Source organism: Stegodyphus dumicola, chromosome 4 (assembly GCF_044657685.1).
Source record: "Stegodyphus dumicola isolate Sdum_Otavi_A_Nest chromosome 4, ASM4465768v1".
Taxonomy (NCBI): domain Eukaryota; kingdom Metazoa; phylum Arthropoda; class Arachnida; order Araneae; family Eresidae; genus Stegodyphus; species Stegodyphus dumicola.
The window spans coordinates 146,860,934-146,883,404 of NC_140771.1; the positions used below are offsets into that span (position 1 = coordinate 146,860,934).

A 22,471-nucleotide genomic window follows, 5' to 3' on the forward strand; every position below is an offset into this window, starting at 1 on the left:
AACCATTTTTAATGTTTGCGTTATAAATTCGCAGGTGACGTTTATAATAGATAATTTACAGGGAAAAGTTTTTGGATATTTTATTTATTTTATACGTACAAATGTTCATGCTTGGAAAGGGTATATACTTTTTTGCGATAAGGTAATTTCATATATGTCCTTTTTACCAACTTTAAAGATTCACAAAATTTTCTAATTTATGAGAAAAAAGTAGTGTACATGGATAAAGTCAAGAGTGTGTGCAATGCCATTTTTGTGCAATTCTGGGATTTTTTTTAAGTGAAAATAGGTCGACGTGTACATGGTTACTGTGTATGTGCCATTCTTAAAAACGCGGCAAAGAGTTTGCGATTCTGCACTTTCTTTTAATTTAATTATATTTTAATTAAATGATAAGTTATTTTGTGAATTATATATTTGTAGCATTTTGGAATACGTTTCAGTAGAAGTAAACGTGCATGGAAATAATTTAAATATTTGACACTAAGTATTTGCAACCATTTTTAATGTTTGCGTTATAAATTCGCAGGTGGCGTTTATAATAGATAATTTAGAGGGAAAAAAAAGTTTTTCGATATTTTATTTATTTTATATGTGCAAATGTTCATCCTTGGAAAGGGTATATACTTTTTCACAATCAGGTAATTTCATATATGTCCTTTTTACCGAATTTAAAGATTCACAAAATTTTCCCGCATTTTCGTGCAAATTTTTATAATTTATGAGAAAAAAGCAGTGTACATGGATAAAGTCAAGAGTGTGTGCAATGCCATTTTTGTGCAATTATGGGATTTTTTTTAAGTAAAAATAGGTTGACGTGTACATGGTTACTGTGTATGTGCCATTCTGAAAAACGTGGCAAGGAGTTTGCAATTCTGCACTTTCTCCCAATTTTGCAGTTAATATTCGTCATGATTAAGCACTTTTGTTCCATAAAATTTCTAGCATAAGTGTAATTCGGCTAGCAGATTGTTGGAAAAAATGTTGAGTAAATAAAAAAAAAAAAAAGAAACCTGGGTTGATCTTTGGATTATGGTAACTTGGCGATTTTTTAGCGAAAATTTGGTGACCAACTCTGCTACAGCAACCCTCTATTTTTTTTTTCCGCCACCATTTTGTCTTCACGAAGTAAAGACATGTTTCTTTTCTTTTTATTTACTGAATACCTTTTTCCAACAATCTCCTAGCCGAATTACAATTATGCTAGAAATTTTATCTAACAAAACTGCTTAATCATGACAAATATTCACTGCAAAATAAGGAAAAAGTGCACAATCGCAAACTCCTTGCGCGTTTTTCAGAATAACACATACACATAAACCATATACACGTCGACTTACTTTTACTTAAAAAAACATCCCAGAATTGCACAAAAATGGCACTGCACACACTCTTCACTATATCCATGTACACTGCTTTTTTTCTCATAAATTAGAAAAATTTCACGAAAATGCATGACAATTTTCTGAATCTTTAAACCCGGTAAAAAGAACATATATGAAATTACCTGATCGCGAAAAAGTATATACCCTTTCCAAATATGAACATTTCCACGTATAAAATAAATAAAATATCCAAAAACTTTTACCTCTAAATTATCTATTATATTATAAACGTCACCAACGAATACATACCGCAAACATTACAAATACTTAGTGTCAAATATTTAAATTATTTCCATGCACGTTTACTTCAACTAAAACGCATACCAAATTCCTACAAACATAAAATTCACAAAATAACTATCATTTAATTAAAATATCACTAAACCATGTACACGTCGACTTATTTTTACTTAAAAAAACATCCCAGAATTGCACAAAAATGGCATTGCGCACACTCTTCACTATATCCATGTACACTGCTTTTTTCTCATAAATTAGAAAAATTTCACGAAAATGCATGACAATTTTCTGAATCTTTAAACCAGGTAAAAAGAACACATACGAAATTACCTGATCGCAAAAAAAGTATATACCCTTTCCAAATATGAACATTTCCACGTATAAAATAAATAAAATATCCAAAAACGTTTACCTCTAAATTATCTATTATATTATAAACGTCACCAACGAATTTATACCGCAAACATTACAAATGGTTACAAATACTTAGTGTCAAATATTTAAATTACTTCCATGCACGTTTACTTCAACTGAAACGTATACCAAATTCCTACAAACATAAAATTCACAAAATAACTATAATTTAATTAAAATATCACTAAACCATGTACACGTCGACTTACTTTTACTTAAAAAAACATCCCAGAATTGCACAAAAATGGCACTGCACACACTCTTCACTATATCCATGTACACTGCTTTTTTTCTCATAAATTAGAAAAATTTCACGAAAATGCATGACAATTTTCTGAATCTTTAAACCCGGTAAAAAGAACATATATGAAATTACCTGATCGCGAAAAAGTATATACCCTTTCCAAATATGAACATTTCCACGTATAAAATAAATAAAATATCCAAAAACTTTTACCTCTAAATTATCTATTATATTATAAACGTCACCAACGAATACATACCGCAAACATTACAAATACTTAGTGTCAAATATTTAAATTATTTCCATGCACGTTTACTTCAACTAAAACGCATACCAAATTCCTACAAACATAAAATTCACAAAATAACTATCATTTAATTAAAATATCACTAAACCATGTACACGTCGACTTATTTTTACTTAAAAAAACATCCCAGAATTGCACAAAAATGGCATTGCGCACACTCTTCACTATATCCATGTACACTGCTTTTTTCTCATAAATTAGAAAAATTTCACGAAAATGCATGACAATTTTCTGAATCTTTAAACCAGGTAAAAAGAACACATACGAAATTACCTGATCGCGAAAAAAGTATATACCCTTTCCAAATATGAACATTTCCACGTATAAAATAAATAAAATATCCAAAAACTTTTACCTCTAAATTATCTATTACATTATTAACGTCACCAACGAATTCATACTGCAAACACTACAAATACTTATTGTCAAATATTTACATTATTTCAATGCACATTTACTTCAACTTAAACGTATACCAAATTCCTACAAACATAAAATTCACAAAATAACTATCATTTAATTAAAATATCACTAAACCATGTACACGTCAACTTATTTTTACTTAAAAAAACATCCCAGAATTGCACAAAAATGGCATTGCGCACACTCTTCACTATATCCATGAACACTGCTTTTTTCTCATAAATTAGAAAAATTTCACGAAAATGCATGAAAATTTTGTGAATCTTTAAATCCAGTAAAAAGAACATATATGAAATTACCTGATCGCGAAAAAGTATATACCCTTTCCAAATATGAACATTTCCATGTATAAAATAAATAAAATATCCAAAAACTTTTACCTCTACATTATCTATTATATTATAAACGTCACCAACTAATTCATACCACAAACATTACAAATGGTTACAAATACTTAGTGTCAAATATTTAAATTATTTCCATGCACGTTTACTTCAACTAAAACGTATACCAAATTCCTACAAACATAAAATTCACAATATAACTATCATTTAATTAAAATATAATTAAATTCAAAAACACTACATAAAATATAAATAAGCACATACATTAAATTAATAAAAATTAGCTTACAATCCTAATTACTTTAAACTAAATCATTGCTAATAACAATTTTCCAATAATACCAAATTACTTTACTTCCACCTTACATTTAGAACAATGCATAAAAATAATATCATCAAATAATTAAAAATACTAACTTACGTAATCTTCTTCAGAATCTTGCTTACATGGTGGATACACTTTTATTATTGATTCAATAAAATTATTGAACGATTTTTTCTGCGAATGTTTCCTCCACACTTCCTCCGCTAAATAAAAAGCAAAATTCTCTTTATCACAATGCCGCTTTTTACAGCACTCCACGTGCCCTCTATTGTGTTGGTATGTGCAGCTGTTTCCAGATCTTTAAAATAATATTTATGGTTCACAGGAAGATGTTTAAAACCTTCATCTTCCAAACATTCATACTTATCCGCGATTAAACCTACACTCATGCACCATTCAACCAATTCTTTTGAATTATCACATAAACGCATTAAAAATCTACAATTCACTTTAGACAGCGCCATACAATCCAAAAATTAATCAACACTAATTCACACAACACACAATGAAGCTTAATACAAAATAATATACTGCCACAGATATTTTTCCAAATTCCCCCCCCCTTTTCCGATTAAAGAACTGTAATTTGTCCATTAATATCACATGACATATCTCATGATCTGTCATTTCCCTCACACAAAATAATGCGTAATCGGAACTGAGTACTGCTCACATTATTACCAAAGTCCTAGGTAGTAATCTTTATGTGCCTTCAAAATGTCGCCAAACTACCAGTTACCATATTCCAAGATCAGCCGAAACCTGTCTTTACTTTGTGAAGACAAAATGGCGGCGAAAAAAAAAAGTAGAAGGTTTCTGTAGCAGGGTTGATTGCCAAATTTTCGCCAAAAATTGCCAAGTTACCATAATCCAAAGATTAACCGAATATTTCCTTCTTGTTGCTTCTGATAGTTATGTTTTGCCTAGTATCAAATTAAAGGCATGAGAATAGAGTACACAAAATAATGCACAAAATGCATGGCATATCCTTTATGTAAAAGTACCAAAAAATATAATAAATTTCCAAGTAAGATGCTAGGTAGTAACAATCTTCTCATAAGGGACAGAATTTATTATAAGACGTAATACTACTAACAAAATATTAAACAGAAAAGCAAAGTTGAACAGAATTTATTTTCTGCACTCATTAAAAATTACATATATTTATATTAATAGTAATCAAAATACAAATGAAACACAAACAAAAAATTATAACCATTTTAAGACTTCTCATGGCAAATTAATACATTGTACTTAACAATGTAAATAAATATTAGACTATTACATAATAAACTGCTTAAATGAAAATCAGAAGATATATCATAATTATCAATCTACTTTGATCAAAAGTAAATTTGCAATTTGAAATACGCAAACCAACTACGTATATCTCGAAAAAAAAAAAAAAATTCTATTAACTTGCATGAACTGGTGTCAGAGACAAATTATACATAATCTAGATGCTTTTATTCATTCCGAAATAGTCCATAACAGCTCAACAGAAATATGATACTAGACGCTTTTCACTTCCAAAATGCACAGATAATCTTACTTAAATTTTCTTAATACTACTGAGGAAGTGAGAGTTTTTCCATATTAATTTATATTCTCAAATTTTAACGATGAACTACAATTTCCAATATCGGAATTTTGCATTTTCAACCTAGCGCATTAATCGTAGAGACCGTAGTCGTATGCCTTATTATTTTGAAGAAATGAAAGTGCATTAATATAGCTACTATATTACAAAAAATTCAAGAGGAGTATTTAATCGATTTTTTTTTTTTTTTTTTTTTCCTAATACTGTAATAAGAAATAGTTAAATTTGCTCTTGCAAAAGTTAGCAAATATTAATTGTTTTAAAAATCAGTCCAATTCACAATGAATTAGTATTCAATCTTTAAAAAATTCTGACATTATTTTTTTAATATTAAATTATTTACACAAAAACAAGGGAAGAGAAACTGAATAAGCTTACTAGAAGGCTTTTTACTGTTAATATGTGGTTCCACACTTATTGGAGATGCCATCTTGTTTACTTTTCAGGCATTTGCAGTGTTGCCATTTATTCGGGCAAAAAAGGACACACCCAACCAGGGATAAACAGAAAGGCTAGTTCATTCCTCTGTGCGACTCTTCACCCACACGATCCTCTTAGGGAGCGTAGAGCTAACCCTTTATAGGAGCTTGGAGGGGAGGATTAACAAGAAGTAAGGTTACTATAACAAGAAGTATATATATATATCTCTAGTAGTAGTTTTAATGTCATTATGTTGCGTCTGCTCTAGCTTTGCCTCTTTAAAACCAGCAATGTGGACATCTTAAATTAATTTTAATCACATATATTGTTTTCTAGTAAAGCAGCGTCAAAGTCAAATTGTGTTGTATTTTATATGTGTTGGGTACTGCTCAGTTATGATTACAAGATGTACACAAACATCGTTTATTCTACATTACTCATCTACTATTCTATATTACAGTTATAGTTAAGATAATAATAGATACAGTTACAGTTACATATATAACATCTCCCTTTTTTATAAAAAATAATAATAGTAGTAAAATTAAACATATTCTTTTAAATAATAAGGTTTCTTAACAGTCCTACCAGATCGAGTGACGTAGTTATGTCCATTTGAAAAATTTGATGATACTATACTTCTTTTGCTATTTGGTGACACAACACTTCTGTTAGATTTTGAAGGACTTACAGGCACATCTAAATTTGAAGTGCTCCTACTATTTTCATGTATCTCGGGCTCATCTATAACTTCATTCTCATAGTTGTTTTGTATTGCAAACTCTTCCTGATTAGTTCCTTTAAGAAGGTCTCTTCTGTTCCTTTCTACAATTCTTCCATCTGTTCTTATAATCCTATATGAACGTGGTCTTTCTGCTTTTTCTATAATTTTCCCTCTTTCATTTAGTTTTTTCCCTTTCTCTTTTATGTAAACATGATCTCCTGTTTTCAGTCGTTTTAATGGTCTTGCATTCCTATCATAATAACTTTTTTGTAAGATTTGTCTCTTCAGTAAATGTTGTTTATGGTCTTCATATCGTTTAGCTTGGACAAAATTCTCTTTTATAGGCATCAATCCATTTACTTTTCTTCCAAACATCAATTCTGAAGGTGACTTAATTTCATCTGAAATAGGAGAGTTACGATATTCCAGTAAAACTAAATATGGATCCTTGTTGTCAACTACAGCTTTTTCTAACATTCGCTTGACAGTTTGAATATGTCTTTCAACCATTCCATTAGACTGTGGGTATTTTGGACTTGAAGTTCTGGTTTCAAAATTCCATCTTCTTGCAAAATCTTTATATTTCCTGCAATTATATTGTGGACCATTATCCGAATATACTATTTTCGGAATACCATGTCTTGCAAAAATTGATTTCAATTGCTTTATCACTGCTACACTTGACAAATCTTCCAAATGTCCAATTTCAACATATTTGCTAAAATAATCTATAACTATTAGATAATCCCTTCCTTGAAAGTAAAAGAGGTCTGTTCCCAATACTTCCCATGGACCATTATGTAATTCTTTAGATATCATTGGTTCTTTAGTATTAGCTTTTTGTAAACTTAAACATGTTTGACAATTCAGTACCAAATCTTCAATTTCTTTGGACATTCCTGGCCAATATAATATTTCTCTTGCTTTGATCTTGCATTTTACTACTCCTAAATGACCATAATGAATTCTACTTAACATATCTTTTCGTAAACTTCTTGGTACAACAACACAGGAATTTTTAAATATTAATCCATTTGCTTCTGATAGTTCTTCTCTGAAGTTAAAATATGGTTTTGCCAGTTCTGGAACCATACATTTTTCATCTCGCCATCCAGTTTTAATCAATTTTCTTAAAACTTGTAGTTCTTCATCTTTTTCTGTTTCCAGTTGAAAAACTTCCATTTTACCATTAGACATTGGTATACATTCTACAACTAATCCAATATGAGCTTCTATTTCTCCTTCAAAGAAATCAGATCCTTTATCAGTGAATGATCTTGATAATGCATCCGCTATAAAAAGTTCTTTTCCTGGTTTATATTTTATCTCAAACTGATATGGCTGTAATCGTATACGCATTCTTTGTAGTCTTACAGGGCATTTATTTAATGGCTTTTTAAAAATTGATTCCAGTGGTTTATGATCACTTTCCACAGTAATATTTTTTCCAAATATATACTGGTGAAATTTCTCACACGCAAATACAATAGCTAAAGTTTCCTTTTCAATTTGAGCATAATTCTTCTGTGTATCTGTTAATGCCTTAGATGCATATGCCACTGGTAAATTATTCTGCAGTAAGACTGCTCCTAGTCCTTCTTGAGATGCATCTACAGATAAAATTACTGGCATGTTTATATCATAATACTGTAAAACTGGTTTATTTACCAAGACATCTTTTAGTCTTCTAAATGCTTTTTCATGTGTTGCATTCCAGTTCCAGATAACTTGTTTTTTCAACAAATCTCTTAAACATGATGTCAATTCTGATACATTAGGTATAAATCTAGAAACATATGTAATCATTCCTAGGAAAGTTTCTAATTCTTTCACATTTTTTGGTGGTTTTATATCTAGAATAGCCTTAATTTTGTCTTCATCTGGTTTTAAACCATCTTTAGAAAATATATGTCCCATATATTTCACTTCATTCAGCCCAAATTTACATTTATTTAAATTAAATTTAACATTCTTTTCTCTGGCTCTGTCCAACAACTTCTTTAATCTTGAATCATGTTCTTTTTTATCTTTACCCCAAACTAATAAGTCATCTATATATATTTGAACTCCTTCTAAATCACTAAAAATTTCAGAAAAACTTCTGTGGAAAACTTCTGGTGATGAACTCAGTCCATATGGCAACCTTAAAAAACAATATCTACCAAACGGAGTGTTAAATGTAGTAAATTCACAACTTGAATCTGACAGTTTAATTTGCCAAAATGCTTTGTTTGCATCTAAAATACTAAAGACCTTTGCATTTGTCATTTGAGATGAAATTTCTTCAAAGGTTGGTATGTGATAATGTTCTCTCAGTATATTTTGGTTAAGGTGCTGAGGATCTAAACACACTCTTAAATTTCCATCCTTTTTCCTTACTACCACTAATGAATTCACGAATTCTGTTGGTTGGTTAACTTTCTTTATAATACCATCTTTTTCCATTCTTGCTAATTCCTTTTTTAATGGATTTAATAAGCTAAGTGGAATTTTCCTACAGGGTTCTATTTTACCAACAGCTCCTGGTTTTAATTTAATATGATATGTATATCCAGTTAAATTCCCAGTTCCTTTAAACAAATCTTGATATCCTTTTAAAAGTTCTGGTAACTTTTCGTTAGAATCAGGATTTACTGTACAAATCCTTTGTATTAGGTTTAATTTTTGCAATGTAGGTAACCCTAAAATAGCTGGAACATTTTTATCACATGCTACAACTTGAAATTCTATTTCATCCTTGTCCCCTTTCGATGTTTCACATAATAATTTACATTTTCCAACTACATCAATTGTAGTACCATTGTAATTATTTAAAGTGACTTTTGATTTAGTCAAACATTTCTCTCTTAAATTTAATTGTTTAAATTTAGGCAATGGTAGCACATTACACTGAGCTCCAGTATCCAACTTAACAAATAAATATTTAGATATGTTTACTTTTAGTTTTTCAAACCATTCGGTTTTATTTTTAGAAAATGGATTTATATCTTCTACTGACCCTAAAATATATTCATTACCATTATTATGTAACTCATGCTCTAAATTATTCTGTACAACATTAACATTTTTAAAAGTGCACATTTTAGAAAAGTGATTTTTCTTTTTACAGTACAAGCAAATCTTATTATAAGCAGGACAGTTGTATAACTTATGAAAAGTTCCACATTTTCTACATGGTTTTGGATTATTGTACTTATTTCCTTGATAGTTTGAAGAAGATTTAGTACTTTGTTTTACATGATAGTCTTTCTTACAAGGCTGACTTTTTTCTTCTGAAGGTCGAAATTTATTACGTTTGATAGCTTCTATTTTATTTTCTTCAGTTAAAGTTTTCAGCTGAAGTTCTGCTAATTCAGAAGCTTTACACATTTTAATACATTTCTCCAATGTTAACTGATCTTCCCTTAATAATCTGTCTTTGAGATTTTTATTTAGAATTCCACTTACTATTCTATCCCTTATTAAACTATCTTTTAATTCTGCAAATCCACAGTTGCTACTTAATTTCTTTAAATCGGTTAAGAAATCATCAAACGATTCACCTACATGTTGTGTTCGACAGAAAAATATATGTCTATCAACACTTTCGTTTGCTTTCGGTATGCAAAAATGTTCGAAAGCTTCAATTACTTTGTCAACATCCTTCTTATCTTCTTCACTTAAATTAAAAGTATTAAATTTTTCAAGTGCTTCTTCACCAATTATATGCAATAAAATAGCTACTTTAATTTCAGGTGATTTAGTAATACCACCAGACGCTAACATATAATTTTGGAATTTTTGTTTCCATTTCTTCCAATTTTTGCCTAAATTTCCTTCGAAACTTAGATTACTTGGTGGCTTTAATCCATCCATATTTAATTTAGGACATTAAATAGTTTATATATTTAATAGTATTTTTATATTAATATTATAATAGTATTTTATATTAATATTATAATAGTATTTTTAGCCACTTCCAATAAAAATAAACAACTCACTTACCAGCGATATAAGTTTCGATTTCATAGTAAACAACTTCCCATGATGTTTTTGTTTAGAACATCTTTACGGAGGCTGCATGGTTCTTGAAAACAGATTTTCGTTTTTTAATCAACCACGGGCTGCGCCATGTGTTGTGTATTTTATATGTGTTGGGTACTGCTCAGTTATGATTACAAGATGTACACAAACATCGTTTATTCTACATTACTCATCTACTATTCTATATTACAGTTATAGTTAAGATAATAATAGATACAGTTACAGTTACATATATAACAGTTACACCCCTCCCCACTTATTTAGAGATTTAATCTCTGAGGAGCTTTGCGGATGCGCGAAGATCGTCTAAGTCCTGGCTGAGGTTGCTGCAACTCTTTATCAGGATCCACTGGAATGACTGGCTCAGTTTTCCTTGGAACTGACGATGTTTCAAGTCCGGCTGAAGTTTGCACAGCTTCACTTCTTTGTTCAATGACCTTGTCCGGAGCCTGTGTTTTCATGATCCCATCCTCGTCGCCAACTTGTTGTGTCTAGCGGTGTGGGTTCAGTGAAATGCATGACGGAACCAAAACAGATTAGTTCACGGCACAAACATTTATTTCTAACTAACTAATAAGACAGCAGCGATGCTCTATTTACGCAGTTACATTACATTCTACTCTACTCTACTCTCGTTCACAGAGGTTCTCCGGTATAAGAGTACTGATACTCTCGAAATCAGATGCTACATCCCTCCCCACTTATTTAGAGATTTAATCTCTGAGGAGCTTAGCGGATGCGCGAAGATCGTCCAAGTCCTGGCTGAGGTTGCTGCAACTCTTTATCAGGATCCACTGAAATGACTGGCTCAGTTTTCCTTGGAACTGACGATGTTTCAAGTCCGGCTGAAGTTTGCACAGCTTCACTTCTTTGTTCAATGACCTTGTCCGGAGCTTGTGGCTTCATGTTTCCATCTGAAGTAGCAGCCATACGAGGTTCCTAGATTATCGGTGCAGACGGAACCTCGCTCCCTACCGATCTGATCTGATTGACATGCCGGCGCAGTAAAGTTCCTTGAACGTCAATGGTATAATGCAGCGCTCCATCCTTATTTGTCACTTTGTCAATTTTCCATCGGGAATTTGCCGATCTATAATCCCGAATGGCAACCTTTTCTCCGATCTCAAAATTTCTGTCTTTGAAATCGTAAGTATTCCTTCGGATGCGTTCTTCCACTCTTCGTTTAAGATTTGGAACAACTAAATCAATTCGAGTTCTAATTTCTCTTTTTAAGAATAACATTGCTGGACTTAACAAGGTTGTCATGTTCGGTGATTTTCTGTAATTCATGAGGAATATGGTAAGTTTTTGCTTAATATTTCCTGGATAACTTTGCATTGCACGTAATGCTTGTTTAACGGTGTAAACGCACCGCTCTGCTTGCTCGTTACTTGCCGGTTTAAATGGAGCACACGTTTTGTGTTTAATTCCATTATTCCTTATAAAAGTTTCAAATTCCCCCGATGTGAGCTGAGGACCATTGTTACTCACTACTACTAAAGGCAGTCCGTATCTTGCAAAAGAGTCTCTCAAACATTCAATTGTCTGAAAGGAATTTGCTGACTTTAAGGTATACACTTCTAACCATTTAGAATGTGCGTCAACGATAATCAAGAACATTCGTTCAAAAATAGGGCCTGCAAAATCTACGTGAATGCGTTCCCAAGGCGCACTTGGATATTCCCAGTGATGGACCCTTGCCCTTACTGGATCTGATTTGAACTTAATACAATCGACACAGTTCCTAGAAACTTCTTCAATATCATGATAATTCCCTTCCAAAAGACGTAGGATCTGGCGATTGCCTTCCTTTTAACGATTCCTAAATGTCCTTGGTATAACTCTTCAAGAATTTTAACTCGGAGTTTTTTCGGAACAACTACCCTCTGACCATTCATTATACAGTCATCTTGTAAGGTGTACTCGGCTTCCCTACCTTCCAAACTTTCTCCAGATTTTAATTTCATATAAAGACTATTTAATTCTTCATCAGCTCGCGTTTCCCGAGCTATCTTCCTAGCTGTTACCGGAAGGGTTTCAATTTGGGAGAGTTGGAATATTTCAACATCATCCTTAATGCTTAAATCTTCGGACTTAAGAGGTAGGCGCGACAGGCAGTCAGCATTACCGTGTTCCTTGGTATTTCGATACGCAATATCAAACTGATATGCTTGCAATATTAGTGCATAATGTAAGAGTCGGGTGGCTGTAAGGATAGGAAGTCCTCTTTTCGATTTGAAAATAGCCACTAAAGGTTTATGATCTGTCACCAGAGAAAAGCGTCTCCCCTTTAGATATAGATAAAACTTTTTGACAGCCCAAACAATTGACAGTGCTTTTTATCGATTTGGGCGTATTTCTGCTCTGTGTTAGTCAATGTCCTCGATGCGAATGCTATAGGCCTTTCTGTTCCATCAGACAAAACATGCAAGAGCAGTGCCCCAAGACCTACCGGAGATGCATCAGTAGCTAGCATTAACGGTAATGTGGGATCGTAATGCATTAAAACTCTGTCTGAACAAATTTCCTTTTTTATTTTTTCAAAAGCGATTTGACAGTTTTTTGACCAACTCCACTTAACATCTTCTTTTGTTAAATTATTTAATGGATGTGTCAAAGTTGCCAGATTAGGGCAAAATTTGGAATAAAAATTCACTAATCCCAAAAAGCTTTTGATATCTTGGACGCCTTTCGGCGTAGGGGCATTAGGAATTGCCGAACTCTTTTCATCCGTTTTATGCAATCCAGCGGCATCAATTTTATGCCCTAAAAATTTAATCTTATTTTGAAAAAATTACTTTTAGTTAAGTTTAATTTTAGGCCGTGCTCCTTGCACTTTTTAAAAAAATATTTCCAATGCCTTTAAATGAGACTGATCATCCGGTCCTGTCACTCGAGCATCATCCATAAAAATTTTAATTCCTTCGATCCCCTGAAATAATCCCTCAACATAGCGCAGCCAAATAGCTGGAGCAGCATTTAATCCATACATTAAGCGTTTACAAACATACAACCCCTTATGCGTGTTTATTGTTAATAACCGTTGGCTCTCCGGATGCACCTTCATTTGTAGATAAGCATGACTGAAATCTAGTTTCGAAAAATTTTTACCTCCATTAAGGCATGAAAATATTTCTTCGAGTTTTGGTAATGGATGCTGTGGCACTTCCAAATTAGGATTCAGAGTCACAGAATAATCAGCACAAAGCTAATGGAACCATCAGATTTAACAATTGGCACAACTGGTGTAGCCCATTCTGAAGTCTCAACCCTCTCAATGATACCTTCTTTCTCAAGCCGATCAATTTCTGATTCAACTCTATTTTTTCATGCGAAAGGTACCGGTCGTGACCTACAAAATATTGGTTGAGTATTAGGTTTCAAATTTAGTTTTACTTCGTGATTGTTAATTTCACCTAATTTACCGTCAAAAATTTCCTTGTACTCCTCAAGCAATTTTTTTTAAATTCAATTCACTAGAAGTTTTCAATGCTTTGATGGCATTCCAATCGAGATTGATTTTATACAGCCATTCTCGGCCGAAGATTGTGTCCAAATTTTCCTTCACAATGTATAGATTTAAAACTAATTTTTGACCTTGGTATTCAACTTTAACAGGAACATATCCTAAAGGTACCACCTTATCACCTCTGTAAGTTTTAAAAACTAAATTTGTAGGCTGAATCTTTTTATTGGAAATTTTTCTAAATTCATTTATAGACATTACCGAAACTGTTCCCCCAGTATCAAATTCCATGCTAACTGGTTTGTTTTCAATTTTAACTTGAAGCATTATTGGCGGTCTTTTTGGCTCTTCCTCTTGTAACATGTGCGTTCTGGAGTTAAATCCATAGATGGGGACCTCATTTCTCGAATCATAATCATTATTTGCCTCAACTTTCTTTTCTTTAACCTGGCGGTTTTTCCTAGACAAATAACACGCCTTTTCGATATGTCCAATTTTTTTACAAAAGCGGCATTCACTTGTTGCAAATCTACAGTTGTTTTTATTGTGATTTGCTCTTAAGCAACGCGAACAAGTTTCATTTTTACCCTTATTGTTCTTAGCAACAAAGTTTTGTCTCCGCGGTTTGGACTCATTTTTCTTGGTTTTAAGTACCTTCAGTTCTACGGAATTTCCTATAATCTCATTTGCATCCTTAACCGCCTTTTCCATCGTCAAGGCTATCTTTAATGTTTTCTCTAAATCGATATCATCTTACTGAAATAATCGATCTAAGATATTACGATCTGGTAGACCGCTAATGAAAACATCCCTTAACATGGTATTTAGCATATCCTCTTTATATTCACAAGGAATTCCTAACGAGCGTAATTCAGTGACATAACTACTAATTGGTTCCCCTTCATGCTGTTTTCTATTAATAAACATGTGCCGACTAGGTATTATTAAAGCTTTAGGATTTAAATGATCCTTAAGAACCTTTTTTAGTTCGGTAAAATTTTTTTTCTGAAGGATTATCCGGAGAGAGTAAATTTTTCAACAAATTATACAATTTCGCATTCAAGCTTGAGATCAGAACTTTCCCACGTTTTGCCTCTGGAACATTTTGAATGTCCAAAAAAGCCTCAAATCGTTCTATGAACGAATCAAAATTTTCTACCGTTTCATCGAACTTATCAAAAGAAACATAAATTTTGTCTTGTTTATGTTCCGATTTCTCTTGCAATGCGACCATTAAAGCTTCATTCTCCTTTATTAATTCTTCAATTAACTTCTCCATTCTTTCAAAATAAAAATCAAATGACTTTCCTACCTTTTGCAGTTATCGGGGAATCCCCTAAATCCAAGTTTTGGTTTTGCCACTACTTTTACGCATGTAACCGAGTGCGCCGAGTCGGAAACGATTTTCTTCTCACACAGCCTCGTCGCCAACTTGTTGTGTCTAGCGGTGTGGGTTCAGTGAAATGCATGACGCAACCAAAACAGACTAGTTCACGGCACAAACATTTATTTCTAACAAACTAATAAGACAGCAGCGATGCGCTATTTACGCAGTTACATTACATTCTACTCTACTCTACTCTCGTTCACAGAGGTTCTCCGGTATAAGAGTACTGATACTCTCGAAATCAGATGCTACAAGCCACAGACCGCATGCGGCTCTCGAAGTAATTTTATGCTGCCTGTGAATACATTTTCTGTAAATTAATTTGCATTATTATAACAAGAGTTTGAAGAAAATGTTTTAATGGTCTGATGTCCAGTTTTACGTTATATTCATTACCAAAAACGAACGTAACTCTTCGGGAAATTCTAGAAACACAGCTAATTATTTTACACTGTGATATAAATCTTCTTCAAAGATTTGAAAATACAAATTTGATTAACTTTTATCAGTACTTGTAAGATGATAAATATCTTAAATTACGAATTTTCGCAATAAGAATACTCGCTTTGTTTTTGAGTACATTTACAGTGTTTTATATATATATATATATATATATATATATATACAATTTTTGACGATACATTTTAGTAATTTCCCTCCTCATTCAAGAAAAAACAAAGATGCTTACAATAACTTACATAAAAATATTATTTTTTCTGTTTCGCATCATAGAAAAACCTAATAAATAAAAGAAAGAGACTACGTTGTCATTATTCGTTCTCAAGATTTGTCTCTCTTGGGAAGCTGTAGTATATTTCTTCTTAGTTTAAATTAAAGGTAAGTTACTTTAAATTAAAAACGTTTTACTAGATATTTGTAAAAACATACGAATAAAAATAAAGCAAAGAAAAATATCGAATTTATATTTATATTTTGCTTGAAATCTAGAAGTTGGGATGTGCAAGAAATTTCTGTTGGTCCCTATTTGGAATTCAACAGAGAGTTAAATATTCAAATTTGACAACTAAATATAAACATTTTCAAACTTGCATTTATTCAGTTAATGGCAATATATTGAACTACTTAATCAACAAATTTCTTTTTGTTAAAAAATAAATCTCGCCCTCCCTTTTTTTTCAATTGCTGCCCATCAGCTACTTTGAGATTGTGCATTAGCCGGTGTGCAATGCAAATCTGAGACCACTTTGCAAAGTATCATTTATGTAATATGTCTTCTTGCGTTGCAGCAAAGTGCCAATAAAATTCATGGAAATGAGAAAGATAGTGATATTGTATTTCATATTTTTTTAGAGAATAATTCGCTTCTGGATAAAAAGAATGTTGAAAGAAGAATGCATGAACTTGCAACGAACATTTTCTATGCTGTGATTATGAAGATGACATGAAAAATTGTTTACTTGACTTGCCAAAAAAGAAACTTTTAAAATCCAATACTGTGTCAAGAAAAAGAAAAGTAATACGGAGGGCTTTTGAAAGACTACACGAGTTAAATTTGAAGAAAATTCATTTTGAGGCCGATTACGAAAATGATGATAGGAATAATTAATCAAATACGAATGATTTTATGGTAAAAAATCAAATAACATTGTAAATATTGCTGAATGCGGTAAGTCTAAAAATAAACAAAAATGTATTGATAATTTGTAAAAAAACAAAGCTAGCTCACCATTTTAGGTATTTTGTAATCGCATAAAACGTCAAAATAATTTCGCATAAAAAAGATCTTCCTCCTTTGTCCCTCTTTTCAAAGATGAGGTAATTCTCCCTAGATACTGTGAGCAAAGTTGTTTTGTCAAACTTAAGACAACGATCTTGTATTTATTTAAATGTAATGTAATCTATGTGTATAAATGTCAAAAAATTATTTTTACAATATCATTTACTATACCAAATCGGAAGAGAAACAAGTTAATGTAAAATTTATAATTAAGTCAAAAAAACAGTCTTAGATTTGATTAAATTTTGAATAAAACTTCCGATTTCAAGGGCAGTCAAACATAATTTCCTGTTCTTTAACTTCAGAAAAATATTGACACATGTATTCAAAACTACGCAAATCTAAGGTTTTCTTTTGCCTAACATTAAAAAACTGTTATTACAGTATCTTAGAAAGAGTATAGATTCTCCCACTTAATTTGCAGATGAAGTAAAGATAATGAATGCCATAGTTTTTTTTTCTTCATGATTTAATAATAAATGCTCAGAGAAAAAACACACAGCTTTTAAGAAAACGTAGCGTAAGCGTATTTGTTTCGAGGCGGGACTCTCTATGAGCTAGCCCTTCTCTTCTAAGTCCTGGTCTTATACAGCAAACTCATATATGTCAGCAGAACGTTTTTCATTCGGTAGACAGGGTTGGCGCCAAGGGGAGGTTGTCCGAAAACTGCCTATGAAATAGGATCCAAAAGTAATTCCCTTTGTTTTTTGTCATAAATGAACATTACTTTATATTTTTAATACTAATTTGCCTAGATAACGGAAACAAATCAGCAATCAGTTACCAAACAAAAATAAACCCATCTTAATCACCCTTTTCCCCATATTTTTTCTCTTCTCCCTAGCTGCTGTTCCTCATATGATATTTACTTCCGTTGACATTATAATATATCGCCCACAGCCTTAAAGGAGCCAAATTGTCGCCACCAAGTCTGTACTTTAAACTTTACTCGTTTCTGTGTCACACATTGACAATTATATAAAAGGGAACGTTTATAATCTGTAAATAATATCTGTTAATTTAAAAATATTCAGACTAAAAGGCGCTGAAAATTGTTGCTTTCATATAGCCTTAAACTTCAAGAGTATAATAAATCCAAGAACCACTGTTAGAAAGTGTCTGTTAGCTATATTAACACTTGCTCTTACATCATTGGTCTCAAAGACGATATAGAGATGATGTAGGTACACCTCCAGCCATGACGTAAAACACACTTCTGGTTTTCGATTTGCGAACTTGCAGCTTTTCACGGTCTACTAAAGACATATGCCGTCCAAGCAGTACATTGGTTAGAGTCGCTGACTGCCGTGTCCAAGGGCCCGATATCAAATCCCGGAGAAGTCATGGATGTTTGTAAATGTATACTGCCCTTGAGGCAGGGGGGAACTCTAAATATGCTGCGAGCCGAAAGTCCTCTCGAAAGGTTGATGGTAGGGAAAGAGGGGTGGGAGACCTTCGGATTCGTCTTTCCGGGATGCTCTCCATTAAAATTGGGGGCGTAACTGAGTCAAATCGCACTGACACCTGTTAGGTGCTCAAGACTGTTGCCAACTCCAGGCGTAATCTAGCGCTCATTGCCACGAGGAATTTCGTGGGCTTTGGCTAACTACGTCCGACAAGTGAGCATAAGCAACAACAACAACACCACATACAATCTACCGAAATCCAACATATAATTCGAACACTAACGCTGTTCAGGTCTCTTTCCATTAGTTCAGTCTTTTTCTAATCATGTGACCAACTGTAGTTCTCTCATTCACTACAGCTAATCAATGAGCTCGAAGCAGCAGTTCACAGTAGCCCGAGAAGAAAAAGAGAGTTTACGGAAGAGCGTTCTGTAAACTGCTAATAGCAATTACACAGTTGTAACAAAGCAGCGGTTTTGCGAGAGACCTTAATGCTACACGCAATTCAGTTCATTTATAGCTGGCACTTTCACTCATTAGCGTGGCGGATAAAGAACGGTATTGTGATCTTATCTTACGCATCCGAAAATGGAGTTGGTAAGTTTTTCTAAGATTTTTTTTATTTCATTCAAGGAGATGTAATTATTGCTGTACTATTAAAGCAGAAAGAATTTTAAAATCATGCACAGAATTTTATTTGAAAAAACGAACTTCGAAATTTCAGTTTCTTTCTTGAAGGCAAGTTCTATAGTGTCTTCACAGCATGAAATCGAGGGCTATTTTGCTGCTGAGAAAGATGAAATGAAAATTAGGAAAAAAAAAAATCTCCCAAGGAAAACACATGCCTTGCATGTTTTAATCATATTTTGAAAAATAATGAATTTTACATTAAAGTGTGAAATAAAAATAAATTACTTTTGGATGTCCATTGAGATGGCTTTAACGTGAGAATTGCATTATGAAATTCCTAATAGTGTAAAGGGAGCTACAGTCGTTATGGAGACTATTTCTATTAAAAGAGATGAAGCTAAGCAAACTTTCAGCTTCATGAACAGTATTCCCACAGTATGATCTCCTTTAACTCACAATAAATTTCAGATCTAAAAGGCAATCTTAAGTAGAGAAACTTTTAGAATGATGTAAAAACTTTTCGAAAATCTTTACATAGTTCTTAAAAACATAGTTATTAAAACCTTCAAAACATCAACTTAAAGAATAATATAGTGTGGTGTTATTTCTGGCATAAAAATTACGCATATAATGAAATTTATACGATTATTTTATATAACTTTTATATTTTTTATTTCAATTTTTTCATGTACAGTTATTCGTATTTTTAGTGTAAGTAAAAGTTAAAATATTTAATTGCAATTTACCATTTTGTTTTTATGAAATAAAGCGTGAGCTCATCGTTAACATTTTCATAGCTCACCACTGGATTTTTTAATCAAAATTTTATATAGGTTGATAAATTAAAACGTAATACTAGCAAAAACTACAGATTATAATGCATTATATAATTTTTTTTATAAATTCTTGAAATTTGTCAATTTTAAGTTTTTTAATACTACATTTTAAAATATTTTTTGCATATGTCGTCATATGTGTCATTACAAAATATAACTTGAAGTTAGAATATTTCAGTTGATTGTTTTCTGTGTACAAATAATTTGTTTTTATTCCTTTAATATTTCATCAAAATTTATTAACCCATTAAATACTGCATTGGTCCTAAGAAAAGCAAATTAAATTTTCTGTGTAACATGTTAGATATTGTGAAAACATAATATTAGTGAAACCTTTGTAGAACAATAAATGAATGTTAATTATAACTAAATGCATACTTATCCTCAGATACCCACCCGTTTGACATTAAGCCATTTTCGACTCTTTTATGTTATGTCGCGAATTTCAATTATTAATAGTGTTTCAAGTCATTATTATTCTAATGTTTTTATTTGTATTCATGTGTATTTTAATCTGGAAAAAAGTATTCTTAAGCTCTTAAGGTGTTATTTAACTTGTTATTCTTGAGTAGGAATTGTAACAAAGGCGGGAGACGGTTGCAAGGAGACACATCTTGTTTATGGCCTTTTAACAATGGAGGCAGTAGGGTATGTGTGTCGCCCTTTTTTAGCTAATGCGTGGGAAACGGAAATTGTCTTCCTGTCGCTTTGTTAAAGTTTTCAGTTTTCTTACTTCAAGACAGTAGGAGGTGTACTAAGTTAGATAATTGGATGCTCGTAAAAGCTAGTTTCGCTTGTTAATTGGGGGGTCTATTTCTTTTTGTCACGTTATGAGTGCAGATGTTTTTCGGATTTCATTTTCAGATTTTCTGGTGTTTGATTCGTCATGGGCGTGTCATTTTCTCAATTTGGATAACATAAAATTCCGGGATTGGTAAGATTTAATTTTATGATTTTTTTCAAAGCCTATGAACTCACAGAGGCAGAGAAACCGAGATTTCCTGGTTGCTTGCACAAGGCTAGAGATCATTCTGTTCTGTTTCCTGATTCTTTCAAGCTAAGAGTAAGAAGAAAACGAGTGGCGGGGGCTTGACCCCTTGCGGGTCTTGCTCTCGCGAATGCCGTGTACCAGCGGGCGGCGGTCTTGAATTTCTGTCGGCTTTCAGCTGATGAGAAATTTGCTCGAGTTGAGACTAAGTGCTTATGCAAAATATAGCTTTGCTGCGGCTTCGTTATATTTTTCCAAGAACTTTAATTGGACATTCTCGAGGTTACCTTAATACAGGTGTTCGTCCCGGATCTCCCTACCTTTTTTAATACCAGTATTTCTTTTCCTGGGGGTCTTGAATTTATTGAAGTGCTCCTGATTTAAAGGAAGCATCCTGATACCTGTGTTTTCCTTGAGTCTTGATTTTGATGAAGGCGTAGCGTTCCTGGTTTAAAAGCAGCTGAACTATCTGTTGAACTATCTAGAACTCCGTAATAATCAGTCGATGATGGCATTCCCGATTTCTTCGAAGGATCAACAAAATGAGTTGGACAATCTGTTGAACTATTAACACTCCATAGTAATCAGTCGATGATGGCATAGGAGTTTAATGTATGAACTTCACCCTGTGAGTGATTTTTCCTTTTTGTCTTTTCTATTTAAACTAGTGAGTTATGTAATGTAAAAAAATTGTACACCTAACATGAGTATAAGATTTAAAATGATATATATGTTAATTTACCTCTTAAGGTTAATTTGTAGAGGACTGATCAGTTTACCTAGTTATCATATGTTTGAATATTCTAGAAATTAATAAATGTGTTAGTTATATATACTATGTTTCTTTTGTTCAATTTAGTGCATAATTTACTGTGGTCTGTCATGTCCCTCCATTTGTTTGAGCCGGGAGGCTTTTAAGAAACATGGAGTTTAATTGAATTTGGAGTTATTGATATTTCCTTTTGCATAGGTTACTCACAACGCAAACCTAAAAGTTAAATTGTATACCACTATACGATTGATTTGATTGATTGATAGATTTACTATACGAATGTTTATAAGAATGTCGAAATGATATATGAATATTATGAATTAGATTTTGAATGTGAATTATATGTTATTTGATATTGTTTTTGGTAATTTTTTCCGGCATCATGAATAAAAGTTATAAAAACATAAACTTAATTTTTTTCTATATAACATTTACAACAATGGTATAATGAACTAAATGACGTTAATTTATTAAATATGCTTGTAGAATAACAAGAGAGTCCTTTTTATACAGTTATTCTGCCACTATGAATAATTATTCCAAATGAAAAAAAAAAAAAAAAAAAAACAGTTACCAAATCAGTTTTGATATGAAGAAACAATTGTGATGATACATCATGTAATGGTAACTTCATCCAAAGATTCTGCAGCAGAGTAAAGTGAGAAACCTTCTATAAAATGACCAAAAAGCTTTGAGACTGAGAAACATTATTACCATCTTTCGTAACTAGTATTCATTAGCAGTGGAGTGGATAAGACTTGGAGCACTAGTGTCTGAATCTTGATAGACAGGCTAGATG

General features: G+C 32.3%; 1 protein-coding gene across 1 annotated transcript in view; it reads right to left on the reverse strand.

Annotated features, from left to right (window-relative positions):
- Cdc50 (cell cycle control protein 50A) overlaps window positions 1-5,815 on the reverse strand; it is a 65,267-nt gene extending 59,452 nt beyond the window's left edge. Inside the window, exon 1 of the mRNA XM_035359345.2 lies at window positions 5,661-5,815. Coding sequence (XP_035215236.1) covers window positions 5,661-5,712 — 52 coding nt within the window. The 5' untranslated portion in view covers window positions 5,713-5,815. The remainder of the gene's footprint in view (window positions 1-5,660) is intronic.
- Window positions 5,816-22,471: the final 16,656 nt, after the last annotated feature.